This window comes from Anomalospiza imberbis, chromosome Z (assembly GCF_031753505.1).
Source record: "Anomalospiza imberbis isolate Cuckoo-Finch-1a 21T00152 chromosome Z, ASM3175350v1, whole genome shotgun sequence".
NCBI lineage: Eukaryota > Metazoa > Chordata > Aves > Passeriformes > Viduidae > Anomalospiza > Anomalospiza imberbis.
The window spans coordinates 38,832,943-38,857,032 of record NC_089721.1 but is presented as its reverse complement, the minus strand read 5'-3'; the positions used below and the strand labels follow the sequence as shown (position 1 = coordinate 38,857,032).

The 24,090-nt window shown below is 39.9% G+C and overlaps 1 protein-coding gene across 1 annotated transcript; it reads left to right on the top strand.

The window, feature by feature from the left end:
* Positions 1–2,470: 2,470 nt before the first annotated feature.
* On the top strand, positions 2,471–23,907 carry DCP2 (decapping mRNA 2). The gene is made up of 11 exons (XM_068176007.1): positions 2,471–2,621; positions 7,887–8,038; positions 9,602–9,729; positions 10,127–10,225; positions 12,266–12,418; positions 14,022–14,134; positions 14,242–14,349; positions 15,113–15,236; positions 15,777–15,887; positions 17,555–17,606; positions 18,316–23,907. Exons 1-11 carry the CDS (start codon positions 2,569–2,571, stop codon positions 18,477–18,479), a joined length of 1,257 nt encoding a protein of 418 aa, XP_068032108.1. The 5' UTR covers positions 2,471–2,568; the 3' UTR covers positions 18,480–23,907.
* The last annotated feature ends 183 nt before the right edge of the window (positions 23,908–24,090 follow it).

The following is a 24,090-nucleotide window of genomic DNA, read 5'->3' as shown; positions in this document are numbered from 1 at the left end:
CTGGCCTTCCTACTCTCTTAATTGCCCTTAAAGCTTGACAGGAGCTACTTCCAACTTTGCCACCAAAGCATGCAAGTTCCCTGGAGGATTTATCTTTGGGGAAATATAACCTGAATGTGTCAGCTTTAACTCAACTTACTTTGAGTTAACGGGTAAAAGGAGTGCATGTTAGTTTACCAAAGAAATTAGAAAACGCACAGCAAGAAAAAGAAACTACAATGATACACAACTCCAAATCCTACTTGTGAACATATTTTTTCTTATGTTCATGTTCTGGCTAACCTAGTCTTCCAGCAATGTCTCCAAAATGGAGCAAGCAGAAATGTTCAAACATGTCTCTCCTCTCTCCCCTGTCCTGGAACACTGTTTACAAAATTCCATTATGTTCTTCTGGTAGTACATTTGTCATATGTTAAGGACATGTATTATCCAAGAATGATTTGTAACTTAGGTAACATTTGACATATTTGCTTCATTGTATCAGGTTGGGTATTTTTCAGAAACTGTGACAGGGCTAAAAGTACCATAGATGGCATGAGATGTCAAAGTGCATTTTCTAAGCCACTTTTTTAACTCTTTATGAATTGTAGGAGCTCCTGGTACCAAATCCACGTGGGAGATGGGGACCAGGACATGGGGAGCAATTTGAAAGCAGGGAAAAACAATAGCAGCAAGAGTATCCTGATACCTGAAATAATCCAGATGATACAACTTTTAAAGAACCTCCTACATCTACTCTTTCTGGTAAAAACTGAGCTTTTTGGATTCCTGAGCAATGGGATTGATCAGTTTGAACTCAGATCCTTCCAGCTGTTCCTATGTCTAGACGTATCAATAGTACTGTTAGTGGACTTTACTCTCCCTAACAAAGTACTTCTGTAAGTCAGCGTTAAAGTGATCCACCCATCACCTCCAAGCATCACAGCAATAAAGGGAGTGGAGCAAAAGTCACTGTCAAATATCACTTAGTGAAGTTTGCTTATGAGTGAGGCAACAATGTATGCAAATACTACTACTGCTGCTCCTACTAAGACTGGGCTCCAAAGTCATCTTACAGTATTGTTCTTTCTTTACCTGGTTGAATGCCCTTTCCTTATACTTCTGGAGCTATCATGGAACCTCCTGTTCTTTGTTATGTCTTTGGAAAGAAGGCAAAGGAAACATCTCCCACTTTCTGTGCCTAACAGTCAAGAACTGAACTGTGAATGTACATACTTTTTGTGTCTTCAGGGTAATGCTGGACTGGTGTTTCTGTGTGCTGATTTTGACTAGGGCAGAGCTAATTAGCTAGTATGGAGCCTTGTTTTGGATTTGTTCTGAACATATTCCATACCATTTAGTATCATTATCAGGATATAAAGCTGTGGGGAGAACAAAAGAGGAGACATTCAGAGTGATGGCATTTGTTTCCCCAAGTCACTGTTACACATGATGAATCCCCATTCTGGAGATGGCTGAACACCTGCCTGGTCATGGGAAACAGTGAATTAATTTCTTGTTCTGCTTTCTAATGTGTGCAGCTTTTACATTCCCTATAGTTTAATAGTCAATACCAATAACTCACTAGACAATTTAGTCTTTATCTCAACCAACAAGTTTTCTCATTTCGCTGATTCTCTCCCCAACCCCGCTGAGGGAAAGAGCAGCCAGACGGAGCTCAGGCAGTTTGGCGAGGAAAGGAAGGGGAAGAACAAGAGGAGAAATGCATCAAATACTCGCTGCTACTTAAAATCAGAGGCTGCAATGGCAGCAGCAGCTGCCGCGGAGAGAGCAGCGATACTTTCTGCCGGCAGCGAGGCTCCTCCGGGAACGCCACCAGAGCCCGTTTTGTTTCGCAGAATCACAGAATTATTCCCTTTCGGAGATGATCCCGTCCAGCCCCTCCGCCACCAAGGCACGGTCACCTGGAGCAGGTGACACAGGAACGCGTCCGGGTGGGTTTGAATGTCTCCACAGGGGGAGACTTCACGCCTTCCCCAGGCAGCGGTTCCAGAGCTCTCCCACTCCTCAACGTGAAGTTCTTCTTCATTTTGCGGTGGAACTTCCTGTGTTTTAGTTTAGGGCCATTGCTCCTCGTCCTGTCGCTGGGCACCACCCTCCTGGCACCCGCCTTGGAGGTATTTACATGCATTAACGAGATCCCCTCTCAGTCTTCTCCAGACTAAACAGGCCCAGCTCCCGCTGCCTTTCCTCACAAAGCAGAGACGCCCCACACCATGGTCATCTTCATGGCCTCTGCTGGACCCCCTCCTGTGGCTCTCTGTCTCCGTGCTGAGGAGCCCAGAGCTGGACCCTGGCCGCTCCTCCCCAGGCCCGGCGCGGCCCGGCGCACCGCGTTACCAGCGCGCTCCCGGCGACCCCGCCCCGCGCCGCCCATTGGCCTCCCGCCATCACCTGAGCGCGCCGGTCCCGACCCGCGCCCCACCCCATTGGCCGCCGCTCCGCCAGCAGCGGGCGCCGATTGGCCCCGGGAGCCGCCGCTCAGCCGCCCCCTCCGCAGCGCGGCCTCGCCCCCGCCGCTTCCCTGCGCCCCGGCCTCCGCCGCGTCGGGATGAGCCGCGCTTCCCCATGGAGACCAAACGGGCCGAGATCCCCAGCAGCGTCCTGGACGACCTATGCAGGTACGGCCGTGGGACGGGGGCGGCCCCGGGGCTGCGGTGCCGCTGCTGCTGGAGGGCGGGAAAGGCGCCTGCCCCTGCCCGGCGCTCCGCGGGGTGCGGGGCCCGGGATGCTCGAGACATTAAGGGGGTGCGAGGCCCCCCGGGCCGAGGGGCGGCGGCCGGGAAGCGGAAGGACGAGGCTCGCCCCGTGCCCGAGGCTCCGCCCTCCCGATGGAATCTGTCCTGGAAGGGCGGGAAGGTTCTCCGCGGCACCCTCTGGACCTGGTGTGAGGCTGCTCCGGCGGCGGGCCAGCAGCCGAGTGCACGGGGGAAGTAGAAGAACATTGTTTCTTGCGGGGTTTGGGCCGCAAAAGATAGAACTGCGTTGGCGGTGTTTGCGCAGGTGAAAGAAGAGCTGGGAGCGTGGGGCTGGCGTGACGTGTAGCCGAGCACTGATGTGGTACTTGCTGCTCCGAGGTCTCTTTTCATTTGGAAGGGGTGGCAGGGAGTCCCTTCTGGTGAGTTACCTCTGCTGGAAGGGAACGTGCCAGCGGGCGGAAGGGGAAGAGGCACAGGGACACCCTTCGCTCTGAAGCTGCTTGTCGGTTCTTTCAGAGTGAAATGCTTTTCTTGTTCCAGGGGCTTTGCGTTTGAATTTTCATAAAGCGCGGATTCTGTGTTCATTAGAAGGGGCAAGTTGCGCTTTCCCTGTCAGGTCTTAACCTCTAATTATCTGTGGTGCAGCCCTTCAAACTTTGTAATTTTTCGGTCATCCCCAGAATGTTATCAAATATCAAACTGCGTGTGATATTTGGCATTAAATAATCCTTCTATTTTACCACCTCCAAGGGACTCCTTATTAGGTATTTATGTAAAAGAGGGAAAGGTTAGTGAAGAGGAAAGATTACTTACTGTAATCTTACTGTAATTACTTATTGTAATTACGGTTTTCAAATGAGTGAAAATGTTTAGAAGTGAGAATACCTCAGGAAGGTAGAACTGTCCTGCTCAGTATTGTTTTGCACTTGTCTAGTGCAAGAGTCAAGAGTTTGTGATAGGCATGTAAAATTTAAATTCCCTAAATATGGCTTCTGAAGCATGTTTGTGTTTCCATTTGTGTCTCCTTTGCCCTCCCTGCAGAGAGAGGAACTTGCCTTTCAGATCCCTGTTCACATATGTCACAAGATTTAAGAATTCTTCAGAAAATACAGAGAGGAATTGCAATGATTACAAGACTGATACAGCCTGTTAGTGTCACTTCTGTGGGGTGACTGATTGAAGGGCACATGAGTATTTGAATCTTATATTGTAATAGGATCACTCCCAGTGTCTTACTATGTTTCTTTAAGATACTGTCATCTTCTGTCTTAGAAATGGTGTTTTGTATTATGATTGTGTTAATGTTATAAATGTGTTATAAAAATATCTGTAATTTCCTATGTTCTTCAATCTATATATGATATTAGTGGGTATTTTGGTAGTGGGTATACTTTGGTAGAAAGTGACCGGCGATTTTTCCTACTCAGTTACTGGGTATTGTTAAATAACAAGTTACTGGTATCCATGTCATGCTACTTGTGCTGTGGAGTTATTTAACTGAGTAAAGAAGTGGATGTGCAGAGACATAATGTGGGTTTAGCAGATTCTTGAAATTCCTTTTGTCTTGTAAATAAGTGCTGTTACCCCATCTTTTGACTTCAAGACTGTGGTTGGTTTACCTTGCTCAAGTAGACAGATGCTCACCCAGCCTCTCTTCAAAAAACATTTGAAAAAGAGCTTTTTCTGCATCCTTGTTTTTCCCAGGGAAACTTCATGTCGGCTTCATCCTTTCATTCTCTACTCTCCTCTACCTCCTCCCCTGCAAGCAGCTCAAGGGATAGGGAATGAGGGTTGTGGTCAGTCTGTAACACATCCTCTCTGGGGCTTCTTCCCTCTTATGCTTTGCCCCTGCTCCAGTGTGGGATCACTTCTATGGGCTGAGGCTCCTTCAGGACATATCCATCTGCCCCAGCATGTGATCCTCCACAGGCTGTAGGATGGACATCTCCTCTTCCTTCTTCTTCTCCAACTTTGGTGTTTGCCCTCCTATTTCATGCTGTTTTTTTCACTTCCTCTGCCTGTCTGGTATTTTTGTCCTTAAATACACTTCCCCACAGGCACCACCATCTCAGCTGCTGCCTCCAGCTGTGTCTCACAGTGTGTCCAGCATTAACCCATCACTGCCAGCACCTGGAAGCTGTGCGTAGAACAACCTAGAGATGCCTGTTGTTAGCTCTTCAGTTGGTCTAAGTAACTTAGAAGTTATCTTTTTGATTAATAAGTATCATTGTAGTTGGCTTTGCTCTTGTTCTCTAAGTCTAATCCCTGGCATGTTCTTACTTCTCTTTGATACTGCTGCATATTTTATCTTTAGATTTATGTTCAGCTGCAGTGCTGGGGCAAGAAAATATCCTCAACTAGATGTAACATAGACTTTTAAGTTTTTATCTTTTAGTTACAGTAGCTTTATAGATAAGGGATCTTTTCAGCAGTCATAATAGAGCCTTCCAAAGAAATTGGGAGTGGTAAAATGTTGGTATGAATAAGGTTATTTTTGCAAGGGAGAATCATAGAGTGCTTTGGGTTGAAGGGATTTTAAAGATCATCTCATCCCAGCCCCTGTGCCAAAAGCAGGGACACGTTCTAGATCAGATTGCTCCTGAGCACTTCCAGGGACAGGCCATCCACAACTTCTCTGGGCAGTGTGTGCCAGTACCTCATGACCCTTACAGTAAAGAATTTTTTCCTATTATCTAAACCTGCCTTGTTTCTCTTTAAAGCCATTCCCCCTTGTTCTGTCACTATGACATTGTTGAAAGCCTCTCTCCAGCTCTCTTGTAGCGCACCTGAGGTCCTGCAAGGCCTCAGAGTAGACTTATTCCAGCAGGTCCCCATCACCTTTTATTTGAGTTCCTACAGCTGGACACAACACTTCAGGTGAGGTCTCACCGGAACAGAATAAAGGGTGAGAATCACCTCCCTCAACCTGCTGTGCACACTATGTTCCATCACAAGAATGGGCTGGGAGCTCAACAGTGTCAGCTCATGTCAAGATTCTCTTCCACCAACACCCCAAATCCTCCTCCCCAGAGCTGCTCTTCATCCATTCTCTGATCAGACTGTGTTTTCATTGTGCTTGGGATCGTCCCAACCCAGGCACAGTACCTTGCTCTTGGCCATGCTGAAATTCATGAGGCTCACACAGACTCCCTCTCAGGCCTGCCGAGGTCTTTAATGGTATCTGGCCAAGGCCCTTTTTCCTTGTGTAAATTGGATAAGAAGATGAGAAATAAAAGTATAAAAAGTAAATAAAGCATACAAGGCTACAAGGTCAACAGAAGAATTATAAGGTGAGGAATCCATAAATAAAGTGTACAAGGCTACAAACCCAACAGAGGAATGATATGGTGGTGGTGGTGAAAACCAAACCTGGCCACTGGTTGATGAGGGGGTATAGGAATGTTTGTTCCAGTAAGTTTATCTGAGTATGGACCTACTCCTGGAAAACAGGAAAAAAGTAGAGGAATCAGAATGAAAAAATATGTAGATACAGACCTAAGAAATGAGAAGTAGACAAAGACAAGAAACAAACCTGTTAATTGCACTAATTGACCAACTGCCAAGAAACCACAGGCATCACTCCCAGGAATATCAGCCTGGCCTTTGTATCTGGTAGGGCTTTAGACCTGGGGAGTCCCACACTCGGGGTTGAGAGGAGTGCCACACAAAAAGAGAAGCATGGAGGGACAAAGCAAGGGTAGGCAGAAGGGGGTATAAAAGAGGCTGGCTGTAAAACTGGGCAAGTTAGTACACTTCTCTGTCTGACCCTTCTGCCCAAGTGTCACAGACTGTCCTATCTTATATTTTCTTAGTAAATATTTATTTTTGTCTGGATAATTCCACTCTCTACCCCCTGTATATGTGTTCTCCAAGGATGAAGTGCCAGCTGCTAATGGGAGCTGTGTGAGAGATTGGGCAAGGTGTCAGCTGCTTGAGTGAGGGAGCAGAACTCAGTGCCAGCCACTCCCGGGAGGAGGTCTCAGCTCCCAGTGTTTGGGGTGGCAATGATGAGTGTCCTGGAAACCAGCTTGTGTGGGGGAAGTGGTGGGAGTGAGGGGCATAGCACAGGCAGCTGCAGCATGACTGTGGGTCACCACCCATATGCTGGGTGGGAGGGATACAGGTGTCTTCCCCAGACCTGTTTGTGCACGTGTTCTCACTAGCAAACTTCAGACTGGACCATCTGGTGCGGCAGGGACCTTTGTGATGCGTGTGAGGGTCTGGGATCTGGGCAGGGCTATGGGGTGGAAAAGGAGACCTGTGCTAGTACTTGTGGGACCTGTGAATGTGCCTGGAAGCCTGGGGAGTATCAGGTGTGTGCCTGCACCAGTGACCTTCTGCCTCTGTCTTTGGCCAGAGTGCCTTAGAGAGGCAGCCAATTCTGAGATCCTGTGACAATTCATGCTTGTCAGATTTTAAGTAAAGATACTGTATTTATCCTTTGAGCAATGATATTATGCACTTTTGGAATTCTAGCTGGTTGCACTCAGGAGCTGAATGTCAAAGATCTCCGTCAAATGATTTAAGTTCATTGGAGTGTATGACCTTACATTTCTAAAAAGGAGGTTCTGCTTTTGATGCAAACACATAAATAAATAAAGCTTCTTCTGCTTAACTAAAATGGGCTGTCACACAGTGCTGCTAAAACTTTTATCTCAGTGACTCTGTTTGTGTGCCATTATCTGGACTAAACCCGATTGTCCATGTTCAGTTTCAGACTGAGGAAATTTGTAGGATCATATTGAATTTTAATATCTATCTAGATTATTAGTTTACTGTGGTTTTAAGTGAAAATACTTAACTATGTTCAACTTGTGTCCTGAAAAAAATAGCACTGAAATATCAGAGTTTGCAGATATTCTTTAATGGTCTTGTAAAAATGCTTTCGTTTTTGTAACAGCCATTTAAGTAGGTTGTCTTCACACTCCCTGTTTTCACAACAGTTAATTTACTTAGTATATTGTAAATGATGTTTCTGAAAGATCATAATAATCCATTTTCCTTCTTGACTTTAAAGGTTGTATTTTACTTTGTGAAAACTTTTTACTGTCCTTGTGGAACACAAGAAGGATCTGGTGGTCTGTTTGTATGTGCTAATGGATCAAGAATTGTACTGTTGCAATGTTTTGTTGTTGGCTGTATTTAAGTCCATAGATTTGGCTAATCTTACTCTTTCTTTCCTGGCAGCCGATTTATTTTGCACATTCCAAGTGAAGAGAGAGACAACGCAATCAGAGTGTGTTTTCAGATTGAACTTGCCCATTGGTTTTATTTGGATTTCTACATGCAAAACACACCAGGATTACCTCAGTGTGGGATAAGAGACTTTGCTAAATCTGATATCCTTTTTATTACTCTGATTATTTTCTGTCTCAGTGATAAAGTGCAAACTGAATATTGTTAATGGTATTTCATAGTATGATACTGTCAGTTCATGTGTTAATGATTAAAAGTTAGCATTGCTAGGTATGTGATGTTACTGAGTTCACTGCTTCCATAATTTTGTGGAACCCACAAAAGAGATATTTCTTGGACTGCTAAAGAACTATGGAAAATGGTCCATTTCTGATGTTCGAGGATTTTTTCTCATGGTTGTAGTTTGCATGCTAGGTTGGTTTCAAGGGTGAGCTGTTGTTGCTCTTCAAAGTGAACTCCACAGTTTAATTAATTTTTAAGTAACTAGTGACATAAATATTAAAGTAGTTGAAGGTGGTATGTGTTCTGCCATGGACAGTGGTTTGTATTTGTTGGAAGTTTCTGTAGGGTAGAAACTGCATTTATACTGAATTCAAATGGTTGGCCTTTGCTTTTTTTGTTGCTTGCAAGGGCTGCTGGAATGTATACTATCTAGTCATTGCTTGGGAAAACTTTGTGGCTTTCATCCAGCAAGCATTTTAGTTTTAACCTTTTCCCATATGTTCTTGATGCAAGATTGTAGTATTGCTTCTAACTTTGAGGATAATATTATCCATGGTTTCACTACACAACATACTTAACTGTTAGTTTCATAACATATATTTACTTTGAAACACTACAGCTTTTAGCAGTAAACTGTAAAAATATGGTCATATCCTGGTGGTTGATGTTATGCTGTTATTTTATATATGTTTTTAATTATAAATGTATTTTCAGACCAACAGAGTTCTTCTAGTAATTGTAGGCAGTGCAGAAAAAATGCAGTGTAATAGATGTTATATGTTCATTACATGTTTCCCTTACTAGCCTATATTTGCCACAAATATTAGTTCTGCTGCAGTGTATTTTTAAGTATTCTGCTGTGGAGTATTTTTTATTGGTAGTAAAATATGTGAACTATATAATATTAATACTTTGATTAGGGACTTGAAGATTTTCTCTCAAAATTTTAGAGTTATAGAGGTTTATATTTTCTCTGCATTATGAATTTGATAAAGTGTATTAGAATTTCGATTTCTGTAACTAAATGTCATTAATTTTTTTTTTTTTTTTTTATTTTTAAGCACAAGGAATTGACATTTTTTCTGTCTTGCTCACTTAAAAATTAAGAAAATGTGTTTGCAAATAATACATATTCAAAATAACTGTTATGGGGTTATTTTTTTTTTTCAAAATTACTTTCCTTCAAACAAGCAGCCTTGTGCAATCTTTTTTCTTGGTGTGTTTTTTTTTTCTGGTTTGTTGGCTTTTTTTTTTTGGTGTCTTTTTTGTTTGGTTGGTTTTGGTTTTTGTTTTTTTGGGATTTTTCACTTATTTAGATTATTATGTATAGGAATTGCTGAATTACTTGATGTACTCTGACTTTGTGCTTGGTAGTGGAGAATCTGTCTTGAAAGGACTTAGGGGAGGGAGTGAATATCTTTTGTATTCAGTATGTGTCTTGGAACTGGCTGCTTAAGTTTATCTTCCTGACCATGCTGCTATACTCTTCAATCATTGCCCCTTTTTACTGCCTCAAGGTGAAGACGTACAAAAGGTTTTAGATGAGTGGAAAGAATACAAAATGGGAGTGCCAACCTATGGTGCAATTATCCTTGATGAGACACTTGAAAATGTAAGTATGGAAATAGTTGTGAAGGACGGAGGGATGGCATATGCTGGCGGAAGTAATTCTTTGTTGTTTACATTTTTCTTCTGAAGAAATTTACATTCACTGTCAGATTCGCAGAGATCTGACAAGTACTTGATATTGGTGGCTGTGTACAGAAATATGTGAGTCAGTAAACACACTTCTGCATGCTTTCCTTCTCAGATTTTATTTTTTTATTCTGAGTTACATGATTCTGTAAAATATTTCAATGTTTTTGCTAGAACACAGCAAGCCTAATGGTTTCCTTCCTTGAGGCTAACATATTCTTTTGGAGAACAAGGGGATGGTGGAGGGAAGACATTTAATGAAATTGGTTAGAACATCTGCATGTTTGACAGTTGCATTCCCTTGTATTTTGTAGGTTCTTTTGGTTCAGGGCTATTTAGCAAAATCTGGTTGGGGATTTCCAAAAGGAAAAGTAAATAAAGAAGAGGCACCTCATGATTGTGCTGCTAGAGAGGTAAGTTATATCAACTCCTTTAAGATAAAGAACTGAAATTTTGCTGAAATCAGGATATATGTGTTGGGTGAAAAGGCATTTACTTAGGTAATCCTGATATTGAAGTCATGTGAATAAATAGTCTCTTCTTGCAGTCATCTTCTGGTGCCTTTCTGAGTTCCAAAATGATATCAAGGTTGAGGTTATATATTAAAATAAAACCAAAAAAAAGTTTATGTTTCACATTCTTTTGCACAAATGTGCTAAATGAAGTGAGTACTGTTTTTAAAGTTCTCTGCTGAACTGTGAATTTACATTTAAGCATTACTTGTGGTGCTTGGGAAATCTTACGTAATTTATGACTTTTGGTGTATTAATTTCAAGGGTCACCATAACTGTAAAAACTTGGAGAAATGGGAATTCAGCCTCTGTACACTGGTTTGGGTAAAGAGACTAAGGAGCTGAGTTGGAGGTTGTAGAATTTTATGTAAAAATTGTGAAGAACTTTACTTTTCTATTTTTCAGTTATGTTCAGTTATGTTCAGGAACAAGAATCAATCTATATTGCAAGTAAAATCTGAAAAATAATCTGTGGTAATTATTGCTCCTGGAGACCTAGATATGTAGTAAAGCTGCATATTCAAAATGGCCTGTAAAAGAATATTACTGGTACAAATTCTGTGTTCATTCAACATAATACATCCAGAGTTTTTGAGAGAGAAAATCAAGGTGAGGGAAAGCAGTATGATGCATTTAATGTTCTTCAATTGGACTGAATCAGTATCTGAGAAATCACAGGGTTTTGGGGTTTTTTTTGTTTCTTTGTTTTAAGTATCAAGGATAAACTAGACAGCTACTTCAAGAACAAGTTACATGAAGCATATCTTCCTCTTTACTTCAAGTTATGCCAGCCAAAGGATTAAAGGGGACACAGTTATAGTGGGGAAAAAAACCTTTTGACGGTGTTGTTAATTTGAAAAATCTATTTAGATATCAATAGTGAACAGCACTATTGTTATAATCTATTTTCCATCAGTTTAGATTGTCATTGTAGATAGACTGACAAATTATTTTGTATCTGAAATAAATCTTTCAACTTCTTTCACTGGAGTCAGCACAGATCTGAAACCATAAGCTGCATCTGTGTAAAATCTAATTGAAAGGTCTTCACTTGGCAGTGCCTACAGAGTTCAGTAGTACCTCAGAAGTTCATGAGGACTACAGCGGCTGCTTGTTACTTTTCTCAGCCCCGATCAGCTCCCGAATGCCCGGCTTGGGTGTCTCAGCTTTTCGTCGGGGCCGGGGCTCGCCGCAGTTCCCGGGCGCTTTTGCTGCCGCGCTCCGGGGTGGGCTGCTGGCTGCGCTTTGCCGTCGGTGTGAGGGAAGAAACAAAGAGGCAGGGAATTCGTCCAAATCCGTCCGCGTGGCGGCTGGATGCCTTATTGGCTGCGAGAGCTGCGGTGGAAAAGCTGCAGCCACTCCCAGCTTCGCACAGACGCAAATGGCCTCAAGCATGCCGAGGAGTGGGGTGATATAGGGGAGGGACAGGGCGGACGGGGAGCCCTCCCGCCCAATGGGTACAGACATCGCGGTGATGACGTGTACTACAGTGACCAATGGGAACAGGGCAGGGGCGGACACGGGGCTTTGGGGTGAGTGGGACCGCGAGAACGGGGAGACGGGCATGGAAACCACAGGAGTAGGGGAAAACCCGGGGGATGCACGAGGGTACAGAAAACTGGAAAACTAACAAAGAAAAAACCCATAATTTGAACCCAAACCCAGGATGCAACAGACTAACCCCATCCATAATAATAAATTGCTACATGAAGGTGTAATAGAATTGTTTCAACTTGCATAACAGGTTTGCAGTTTCAGAGAAATCTAAAGCATGTAGATAGTTTTTCTATTTCTGAGCAAATCTCTATGTGTAAAGGTTTGTTTTTCCCAGCAGCTTTTATGGATATATCTGAAAAATTGTCATTCCTTCACTTGTGGTAGTAGGTTGTGAAAGGATAACTCTGAATACACAGACGCTAATTTCATCTAAATACTTTTCAGGTGTTTGAAGAAACTGGGTTTGACATAAAAGATTATATCTGCAAAGAAGACTACATTGAGCTGCGAATCAATGATCAGTTAGCACGGCTGTATATCATTCCTGGAGTTCCCAAGAGCACAAAATTCAACCCCAAAACTAGAAGGGAAATTCGGGTATGTGCCACCTTGTCTGAATCTGTAGAAACTTTGCAGAGGTTGATTTTTAAAGCCAGAAGTGTGTAAAATAATGAATCCAGTAAGCACAATGAACACCTTAAATGCTGGGTACCAGTGGCATCTCTTCACTGTAGGGTTTTGTGTTGACTTCTTGCAGCTCGCCTGCAAGTGTGATACTTGACCATCTGTCTGGCATCTCCATTCATCATGAAAAGACAATAGAGCATGCTGCTAAAATACAATTCTCCTCTTCTTGTAGGTGGTGTATATATTAATAATTTCATATTATTCCTAGTTACAGATGCAAATGTAACTATATATTCTCAAGTTGTAATTTTTAGTTGGGGACATGCAAAAGCCTACATATCAAAAGAAAAAACTAAGGATTGTTTTCTTTCTTTCATGGCTAATACTGTCAGATTTTAAAAATAGTATATTTTAAGGAGGAAGATGGGAAGAGGACAGAAAAAGGGAACTATTTTGGATATGTTGTGTATCATTAGGCTTTTAAAAGGTATTGTGAAAGGGAAAGACAAAAGCTCAGGTAGCAACTTTTTGGAACCTCTGTCAGTGGTATCTGTAATCTTTGAAGTTGGAATGGCAATTCAGTTTAACTTTATGGCAATTCAGTTTAAAATAGCTATATTTCCATGCAGATTGTGTCACTAAACAGGGTATCTTGCTTTGTAAATAAGGAAGGTATTTGACTGGACAGGACTTAATTTCTTGTGTTAGAGACCTGTTTTATTAAAATATGACATAAGATGAAATTTGAGGGTTTTTTAAAATATAAAGTAAATATGGTACTTTGTAGAACAGTGACCATATATGTGGGAATGTAGAAGTGTTCTTGCAATGACAGAGTTTTGAAGCTTTGTCTTCATCTGATCTAATGCCACCAGGCAGGCTGATTTTGTACTCCCTGTAGAACTATATTGAAAATTGTTCAGTTTGGAACTTATTTCCATAATTTACATCTTGTCTGGACCTGGGGCTTTCAGAGTAGATTCTGTGATAGTGAATCTTATCTGGGTTCTTCTATACTGTCTGTGGTCAGAATTCCTGATTTTGTTCCCCATTCTGCTAAGTATACAATTTTAACTATTAAAACTATAACATATAAACAGTAACACAAATCCTATCCTATCCTATCCCCATTTTTTTTCTTTTATAACAATACCTGAAACTTACTGTCAAACTAAACACCCTTCTTACTTTTTGAATGGGTATTAGTGGTCCAGTATTGATAACACTTTAAGTAAAAAGTTTTTGAAAGTTATTCAAAGCCTGTACATTTATTTATGGCATTCTGTGTGCAGTGATTTGGTTGGTTTGTTTATGAAACTCTTATTCAGAGTTTAGTTGTTGATTAATACCTTTCATATTTTAGGTGCTATATCAGGCAATGAGTTTGTGCTGCTACTGTAGTGGCAGTCAGAAGAGTTAATACCTTTTGTGAAAAACGCTGTTGTGGCCTGTTAATTTAAGTCTTCCATGGTAATTTTTTAATTAAGGGAAATAATTGTGGCTGATACACATTTGTAACATTCTGCTAAGGCTACAGTAGAGGATATTGTGATTTTATTTCTTGTTTTTCTAGAATATTGAGTGGTTTTCCATCAACAAATTACCATGCCACAGAAATGACATGACCCCAAAGTCCAAGATGGGTTTGGCACCTAACAAATTTTTTATGGCAATTCCCTTCATCAGGTATGATTGAGATGAGGCAAATGCTAGGCCAGAGTCTTTCAGACAACTTTAAGTTCTTTAGATTTGTTTTGGTAAGTAGATTTTGTTGTACTACTCCTTGATCACAGGCCATTGAGGGAATGGATTTCCCGAAGGAATGGAGACTCCTCAGACAGTGACAATGGTTTTTTATCTGCAGGGAGCACACCCTCTAAGTCCAACTTGGAAAAAGCTAGGTAAGAACCAGGTCAGTTTAACATCTCTATATTCTTTCTTACAAAACACTGGTCATACAAATATGACAATATTATACAATGACAATGATATACAATACTGCTTGTCCTTTTCTCTTTCTCCAAGGATTTGTGTTCCAGTAATAGGTAAATAACAGAAAAATAAGCATAGACGTATATCATAGACCAGTAAGTAAGGTGAGAACTTAATTAATGTGATGATACACAGGTGTAAGAACTGAGATTATTTCCTCAGTCTTGTTTATGGGAATCAAAACAAACAAACAAACAAAAAAACCCAGAAGCTAAAGCAAGTAGATAACTTCCAGTGCTTCAAGTTCAATATTTTTGGCACTTCTGCACAGGAAAAGTAGGACTCTCCAAAGCAAGACTGTAAAATAGTCTAAGAAGTGCTAGATAAAACCTGGGGGAATCAGTAGGGGAATATGTGCTGCTGGCTTTAGATTCAGCTGAGTGAAAAGTGGTAGAGCAAATGTTGAAACCTGTAGTCCCCATGAGAGGACTTCAGTAACTTGAGCCAAGGCAACACCAATGGTGAGAACAACAGGACAAATGTTAATGTGGACTTGGCCTCTTGTCTGTGGAGAATGCAAATGTCAGTGAGCATTATTAGAGTTTCCATACTAGGTTACTTAAGATTGTCTTCCAGATTGTTATCAAAAAGCAGAAAATTTTTTCACATTTGTCTTCTGCTCTCAGTAGATTTGAAATTGTGTTATAAACTGTCTTTGTTTTCCTGTACTAGATCCAAACTTCGCTGTAGTCAACAGGTGTTTACAGATGGCTTTTCAGGAGAGCACTTGGTGAAGCCAAAACAGCCACAGAAGCCATATAATCATCCTGAGGTGTCTGAAGTTTCGAAAATAAAGGTAGGTTGTTTCTTAGGCAAGCATATGCATCTGGACTATTTAAAACAGATGTCTTTGTTCATGAGAGTTTCCTATCTAGGACAAAACCAGTGAATTTCATCACCACAGAATGCAAAAGTAGAAACATGGGAGTGGGGGAATACTCTTGGGAATTCTTTGATTTATCTCACTTCTCACTATAAGTGGTGGTATCATGTAGCAATTGTGTTGTTTCATGTACAGATAGTAATTAGTACTTGCCATTTTGCTGTTATCTCTAGTATATCTGCATCAGTGCATGGAAATTCACTGAACTGAATTAATTGGGTAATAATTCTGTCCTATTCAGTGCAATAGAGAATGAGTAACAGTTGATGGCCCTGTAGCTAGAGTGTATGTTTGGTTAATTTCAGTGGGCTTCAGTTTTTCTGTAAAAGAAACTGTTTACATGTTTTGAAGTTACTTGGAGGAAAGTTTTAGTTACTAAGTAGGGAATATCAATCCAGTGATGTCCGATTCTGCCATTTAAACTCCTCCCTCTACTCATTTTGGACTTAACAGCAGAGTCAGAGCCTGAAGAACAATGGCAGAAAGCAAAATCAAGACACTTCCAGCCAAAAGAAGCGAACAAATGGACTGCATAGTCAACCAGTTAAGCAAAACCATACCTTGGTAAGAAACATGCAGTATCTGTGTCAGTAATAGGTTCCAGTAATGCTTAACAATTGTCCAGGACAATGTCCTGGTCAAACAGAGTAGAGTGCCTATCTGTCAAGAGTATGTTTGGTGAGAGTATTTGATACATGTTTGTAGATGTATAACATTTCTTACCTTGTATGCATATACATCTATAAACAAGCATACTAAATTTCAAAGTTTGCATTTTATAAATAAGTAGTTTTAGCTGTTGAAAATTTGTCAGCTGTTTCAGTACACAATCCTGCAGCTTTCGAAGTTCCTGTCATGTAAAAGCCTGCTGTGGTGTGTAGTAATAACTCAGTGTAGTACACATCTTATTTATTCATGTGTGATGTCTTACTGTAGGGTTTTCTTATTCAATATTTAGAAAGTGGTGTTGTAAATACTTATTATTTCCCTTCTCTCCAGCAAAAAATGTTGAGACACAGACTTGTCTTGGATGCGAGAATCTCATATAGTTTTTCAGTCATACAGTAGAGCTGGTTACAGCAGTTTGTAAATTCCAGTGCCACACTCTGAGTTTTACATTCCTTTGCAGTTACTAATTGTGTTTGTCCAGTTCTCAGTGGGAGTTGACTCACTGGGCTGTGCTCTCTTTTGTAGTAGAATGTGCTTTTGATTCGCTGTTTTTTATGGCTCTTCAGTATACTTTGTTGGCTCTTGTGCAGCAGCGAGCCTGCAGTTCTCTATGCAGCTCAGCTGGCTTGTCCAGGCTTTAGTTTTTCTTGTTTACAGGCTTTAAATGAGATTCTTCCCATTCTTGGGTTATTGCCTTCTTTCTCTTATTCATGTAAACATACAGAAACCATAAACTTGTCCTAAAATCCTCACTGCAGCAAAAAATGATTAGTTATGTTTGAGTCTGAGCGTAGAGGAGTGAATTGACAGCCCAGAAATTTAGATGGATAGGAAAAAACTGTAATGGTAATCTGTAAGATCTTCATGGAGGTAACTGTTAATGCTCCACAGTTATTTTGTAGGCTTTTCACAAACTTTTCTAAATATTTGTTTTTCTGTTTCACTTTTGTTTCCATGATGGTCAGTCTTTTGAAGTGTGACTATTTTGTGTCCAGTGACAATTTCCTAATGTAATTTGAAGGCCAGGAAACTCTTAATTTGCAGAGAGTGCAAAGAGCAATATTTTTTTTGTATCGCTGTATTTACAGCCCCAATACCTGGGGCTAAAACAACTCCTCCCTGGAGAGTTTTGAGCTTGTGTCTCTAAAGCATGTTAATTTAATTGGCAGTAGCAGCATGTTTGCAAATACATTCCCCTTGCCTCTTTTGGGACAAGCTCGTTGAAGAGTGGATTTATGCCTGCACAACGTTGATTCCACACCATCATATGCAAGACCCCTCCATCTTAAAACAGTTAGAAAGTACTCAAAATTTTCCCCTAAAAGTCTGCATGTTAGAAATGTTTTAATGACTGTTAAAAGGTTGCATGATTCTGAAAAACTTGTGGATTTAAAGCATGTTTGCTACATCAAGTAATGTGACAGATTTAATGCTGAGTTAGAGGTAAAATAATTAATCCATGAAGTGTGTCAAAACAAACCAGCATGCCTTTTAGATGATGCTTAAATATAATGCCGTTTCTTTATCAAAAATGTGTAATGTATGGTCATTCTCTTCACCAGAAATGTGAAAAAAGGCTTAATCCAAGAAAACTTCAAGATAACTTTGAAACAGGCAAGTGCAGTCAGAATTTTCATCCACTGCCCTGTGTTACAGGCTGAAGGCACCCTAATAATGATGGTTGCGGGCTTTTCCTCAACCATTCCTCATGCCAACCTTCCAAATCTTATAAAGTCATGTTTTTCCAAGGTAGTCTGAGGTTTTGTTTGTTTTTTAATGAAAAAGATACTGTTTCATGTTGCTCTTGCAATTCTTCTCTTTAATTTTTAAGACTGATTGATACACAAGGTGTCTGAGTGAAAAAGTAACTAAAAGCTACTTTAGAAAAAAAGCATCTGAGTCAACACAATACTGGTAATTGTTGTTTTAAGACTTTCTGTCCTGCTAGTAATAAGCTGCAGCAGAATGCACACAGTTCTTTACTTACTGCTCAGGAAACAGTGCCATTTTTTCTCCTTGTTAAGAAATGGCTATTGAGAAATGAAACAGTATTATATGTGTAATATACATATATATATATATATATATGTGGCTTTTGAAAGTATTTCCAGATTGCAGTGAATTTGAAGATTTATTCTAGCCTGTAGACAACTTGTAAATATGGCTGTTTTGAGTTACCTTCTTCTGTTTATGACCAAACACAGAGGTTTTGTTATAGATATTAACTGAATATATGTTTGAGGTATGGCTTTGTGTTGCTATTGATACTTTTATTGGCAACTGCTCATTTAAAATTTATTTCATATTTTTTCTCTTAAAGCAGAAGCAGCATTTGAGATGTGTTGCTCCAGCGAAGACGCACTGCTAGAACATGTAGATGGACATTCTATGGCATGCAATGGCCATTACAAATTTGATTTTTCATCAAGAGCTTTCTTGAATTTCAAGTTTGACCATGATGTCATAATGAAAAGTTTTGACCTCTGACAGCAAACTTATAAGAATCAAACTTGCCTGTTGCAATTGAGGGGGTTTCTTATCCAGCCTTACTCTTTCTCAGGAGTTTTTTATTTTGTTTTGTTTGTTTGTTTTTAAATGCAATGCAGGGACTGACTGCTGGTTTGGAAGGGTTTGTTCTCTTTGCAGTATGGGAGTGGCATAGTCAAGTGTTGCACTTTAAATGCAGTCTAACCTTTGTCCACAAAAGTACCTTTCCAATGTTCAGTTCACTTGTTCCTAGTTGTGCATTAGAGGGCATTCTTTTTACTTGTGTTTTATTTTTTTTGTGGTTTTAAATTTTTTTTAATTGTAACTTGCCATGTGTTTTGTAGAATGTCATTGACTTTTTTTTTAACTGTTGGAGTATACCAGCTTGGTAACCTTTTAACTGTTCTGATGTAAATTACTTGACTTGTTTGTCATTATTTTGTAGAACATTGCAATATTATGCAGTGGCAATGAAACTAATTCTCAGAGGACACCTCTGTCCTAGTGATTTTAAAACCAAGTTGCACATTTCAAACCTAGTCTCAGCCTGTCATCCTTTCTCTGTATTGATTGTTTGCCCGAAATACCTTCCCTCCTTCACACTGATAGTTTTTGTTGGTGGGCAATCACTAGTACTAGTCAAATCTATATCATGTTGACTTTTTGTACCTGCTCTTCCTTGGTCTTCGATAATGACACTCAAACTGGGTAAAATTCAGCCCTTCTAAGTGTCTAACTTAGCTCTTGTGCAGTGCCCACAGCTGCATAAGAAATTACAAAGCAGCTGCTTGCGAAAAAAAGAGAAGCTTAAACTTGTCTGTGAGAGGTAACTTGTGTAGAATTTATACTGAGTGTAAATAAGCCTCTGTAGCTCTCACTGAGGAGAAAAGCAGGTGCATGGGTAATAGAGGCATTGTGTGACACTGAACAGCTTAATCAGACTTCCAACTATTTCAAGGGTGTTCAGTATTGTATTCTGTGCTGTTGTCCTCAGATCTCTTGTGTAGTGTATCTGCTCTGTATATATCCAGTAGTATTGAATTGCACTTACAGTTAGCATTTAAATGATCTAGCTTCAGTCATTTTCAGCTACAGTGCTTTCTTAGAAAAGACATGAAAGATGGGGTGGGGATGGAGGGGAGGAACAAAAAACATGTAAGAGTTGGGGTGATGAGCTATTACATCACCTGCAAGTCAGTGGGTTTTGAGCATCTGCGTTGCAGTGGAGAGAAATGCACTGGAATAATTTGTCACAGCAGCTTGTGATAGCAAGCATGTCCCAGATTTAAAAATAGACTTTTCTTTAGAGGTAATTGATAACTTGATAGATTGAATGAACTACACCCTTGTAGTGTATCTACATGCACTGAGTTTTTATGCAACTCATATATGTCATCCAAAACCAAAATCCTGGTCTTCCTTCAACCACCTTACTTCATACACCCTACCTAGTGTTTTCCTCATAAATAGCTTTAGAACTTTCTCCTGGTTTATTCACCTGCCTGGCACCAGGTGATTTGGAACTCTAATGCTGTAAAAATTTTGGCCATGGGAGTGTTCAACTTGTGTATCAATCAACAGGAGAAATGGACTACAGCATTTCCTCCTTCTGGAGGACAAGGGTTCTGAGGGCCTTGTTTTTCAAGACCAAATTGTTAAATAGCTCAATCGAATAGCTTTGATTCACTTTTTTCTTTGTTTGTTTTTGTTTTTTATTAAACGTATCCAAAGGCCATACAATGACAAAGAAAAGTAATTGAGATGGTAGGATTATGCTGGAGGAGGTTACGTTATTCAGCTTCAGGTGAAAACTAATCTTTAGTTACTTCTTTGTGCTATTTTAGTTGATTTCCCAGCAAAAGTGCCTTTACTCATGGTGAGGCAGAAGTTTGTATCATATCCTGAGGCTGCTACTGCCTGTGGAGCTACTAGGACTCTACGGCATAATTAAATAACGGGCTGTGGAAATCTTTTTGTAAGTAAGTTGACTTTTCAGATAAATTAGTTATAGATAATTTAGTGCTCTGTGAATTAATGGGGATGTTGATGAAATGGTGAACTTGGAGCATCTGTCATCTGTTTGGGAAGTCCTGTCCCAGGCAAAAAGAAGTCTTTAGAACAATGGAAGCATATCCTATGAATAGGAGATGCTGGCTGCCCTCTGTTTACTGTGTAATTTTTTTCTTCTTAGTGAAAGGTTGGTTCAGTATAAGAGACATTGGTTGCTTCATTAAGCAACCCAAAGTGAAGCTTATACATATGCCATTCATTTTAGTAAACCTAGCCTTAATGTGAGTTGCAAATAAATGTGATAAATATGCAATAACTAACTTCTTTGTATAAGGGTACCGTTTCCTGTAGTAGCATTGCTTTCTGCTTTCTTAGTAAGGTTTATCCTAAAACTATGTAAATGTGGTGGCATGTGATCCACTTGGTGGGCTTCAACATGCCCTGCACCGTGAACATTTTGTTTACTTTGTTTATGTTCTTATTTCAACATCCCTTTATAATTGTATTTCTGAGTTTAGAAATACTGTTTACATTATCTTCCATAAAACAGTGAAGAAGTAGCAAGTGATATACAGGCTTTAGTTCTGTGAGGTTTTACTGTACAGGAGATAGACACAGGGAAATAGGAACCGTTTGCATGTCCGACTCAAGAGCTGGTGTTGAGATACTTGAAAAACAAACACTGTCAATTTGAGAATGCTGCCATGTTAGGGGTTATTCAGATAATGAACGGTCAGTCAGTGTTCTTGGAATCAACTTGCAGAGTAAACAAATATTTAGCAAAAACCCCTAAGCTGTGTGGTGCTAGGAATCTGGTACTAGTGTGCAGTTTCTTGTACTACATCAACTCCCTGCTTTTGCATGAGGTTTTTAGCATCTCTCCTCAGAATGTTTCTATTACTTTGACCTTGGACTGAAGAGTGGCCTCCCCAGTTAGTTAAATGACTGAAGTGCTGCTGACTTCATTTCCTTGATGTACATCAGTCATCCAGCTTTTGAAAGTAACTGTGTCTTGCATAATTTTAAGACTGACAACAGTAGTTCTGGGAAGGAAAGAGGGAAATAGCTTTATTGCACAATCAGACTATTATTTTTTAACACAATGTAAATTATTTAGACCAAACATACATTAATTGTTTCTAATGAAATTTTGGGCCTGATCACTGTTCCAGGCTTCTGTGCTGTGCTTCAACCTTGCTGAACTAATGTGGTGATTTGAGAACAATACTTAGTGATTTTCTTTCACCTGCCTGTGGCTGTTACAGATGTAACGGTTCCTTTTAAAACAAGGCAGGCTTCAGGTCTGGCCACTTCTAACATACTTGCTCCCAGATTGTAATTTCAGATAAGAATACAATTCTTCCAGCCTTTACTTAATGTGGCGATTTGCTTTTGCAGTCATGTCATTATGGTGTGAAGAGCAAAGAGTCTACATTAAGAATCCAAACTCCAGTATCCTGTGGTACAAGACAGCACTGCTGCTCCAGGGGTAACTGGCTGCCCAGTTGTGGGGTCAGTGGGCTGCTTAATCCTCAGATACTTGGGGTTTTGTTACAAATTCTGAGCAACAGGTTTCTTTTCCAGAGGTAAAGCCAGGTGCCTTCATGTTTGAAGTTAGGAGGCTATATTCTAAATGTGTTAGAAGCTTATAGTTATTGAGAATTAGTAGAATAATCTCTCTTGTTTATATTGATTTCTGTAAATAAGTCTTGCACTGTAAATGTTAAATAATCTGGTGCTTATACACAACTTCATAATTTCAAATTGTTTTTGTTATTACAGTATTTCAGCTTTTGAAACAACCAAAATTATTTAAGATATGGTAAATTTATACAAACTAACTGAAGGTGCTTTTACAGTAAACTAGACTTAGAAACTCTTCCATAATAGGTTTTTGTTCATATGCATTTATAGCAATAGTGTAGTCAAGAATGGAAGTAGGCTAAATGCTAGTATTTGCACTGTTCTTAATCCCATATGTAAGCACTGATAGATGCAGTAGTATTTGTGCTGTGTGTGCATTTCACTTTTTCTTGTAGCTTGTGAACTTAAAAGGAAGTCAACATTAAACAACAACATTGGCCATATTCAAGATTGTACCAGAGGAACTGTTCCAGATTGGTAGCAGTACAATAAAACAAAATACTTGGTGTTTGTCTTTATATTGAAAATGTTAGGTTCAGCAAGACTTAACTTTTTGCACAGATTCAGCTTTACAGAAACCCTTATCTTTAAATTGTTCTCAGCTCTGGCTGCTTTTGGGAAGTCAAAAGTGTCTTCGAGTTCTCCTTCAATTCTTCCAGGAAAAAAAAAATGCTTCCTTTTAAGTAATGGTTAACATTTCACAGAGTACAGAATGTTTAAATTTGGAAAGGTCTCTATGGATTTTACTGAAAACAGAATATTTTGTAATTTTTAAGCATTTATATTGTTGATCAGAAGAACTAGCTTCTTGTTTCCAGTATGGGTTCAGTGCCTTTAAGAAAATGATTACAGCTTATGGAGCATTAATCATTTTAAAATAAGGCATTCATAACTTTTTAAGAAAACACATCCTGCAAACACAGTTCTCTCTGACACATTTCCAATGGTGAGAAGAACTTTGCAAATTTTTTTAAGCATGTTTCATCAAAATTACTAAACTGTGGGGATGAAATTTGTATCTTACTGGTTGGGTACATAATTTTGTTATGCATAAAATGTATGGAAAACTGCATGATTAAGAGCTCTCAGCAAATACTTCTCACACCAATACTTGCAACAGAACTTTACTGTGTCTGCATGGCACTGCGCTATGTGGAAGTTTAACTTCATCCCTGAGGAGTAGTTTAGCTGGGTTTGCAAGGCACTTTTACCATTAAAAAGCAAAACAGACCTCCCTAGAAGAAAGTGTGGGGTTGTTAATTCAGGCAGAATGCTCGACTGGTGTTCATGTTCCAGGACTCGGACTTGGATATTGCTTCCAGCTGATGACACTTTTCAGGGCAGCACTGCGTGCCTCACAGAAAACAGGAGCCACTGCTTTGTGGTGTGGCTGAGGCATGAAGGGTTATGTCTTCCTCCTGTTTGTTAAGAACTCAATCTGTTTTCCTCTGTGTAAGTGGCACATTGGTGCTCATTAAGTAGAAAGTTCGTACAGCTAAAGAGTTAAAATCATTACAGATTTTATACAACTTCCATTATGTTCTTTTGAAGGAAGTTTGCATTAGTCAACTCTTCAATTGTATTAAGTAGAATCTGTAACTACCTGTAACATCTGCTGTACTGATGATTGTGATTTTGTTTGTTATGAATTGATTCAAAACTGAAGCACACCATTTAGGAGAGATTATGACTAAGTTAACATTTTCTTCTATATTGTTATTTTTTCCTCTGTAAAATTAAATTACTTTATAAATAAACATATTGAAATACTGAAGTATGAATATAAGGATTGCTGGTCATTGTGGAATGTGATGCCTCTGCTGCTGGCACAGGTTATTCTTTCACTGTAGAATGTTTACGTGTTGCCTTAAGCCAGCAGTGATTATATCTCCTCTAGCCAGGAGAGGAAGTATTTTTTAAAGTCAGCTGTAAAGGTGGATACCATTCAACACAATGG

Excerpts from the sequence above, each read along its gene's own strand:
- DCP2 (XM_068176007.1), top strand. The coding sequence starts at position 2,569 with ATGGAGACCAAACGGGCCGAGATCCCCAGCAGCGTCCTGGACGACCTA. Across the intron at positions 8,039-9,601 it reads AAGAGACTTTGCTAAATCTG|TCTTCAATCATTGCCCCTTT; the intron begins ATATCCTTTTTA and ends ATGCTGCTATAC. Across the intron at positions 17,607-18,315 it reads TCAAGATAACTTTGAAACAG|AAGCAGCATTTGAGATGTGT; the intron begins GCAAGTGCAGTC and ends CTCTTAAAGCAG.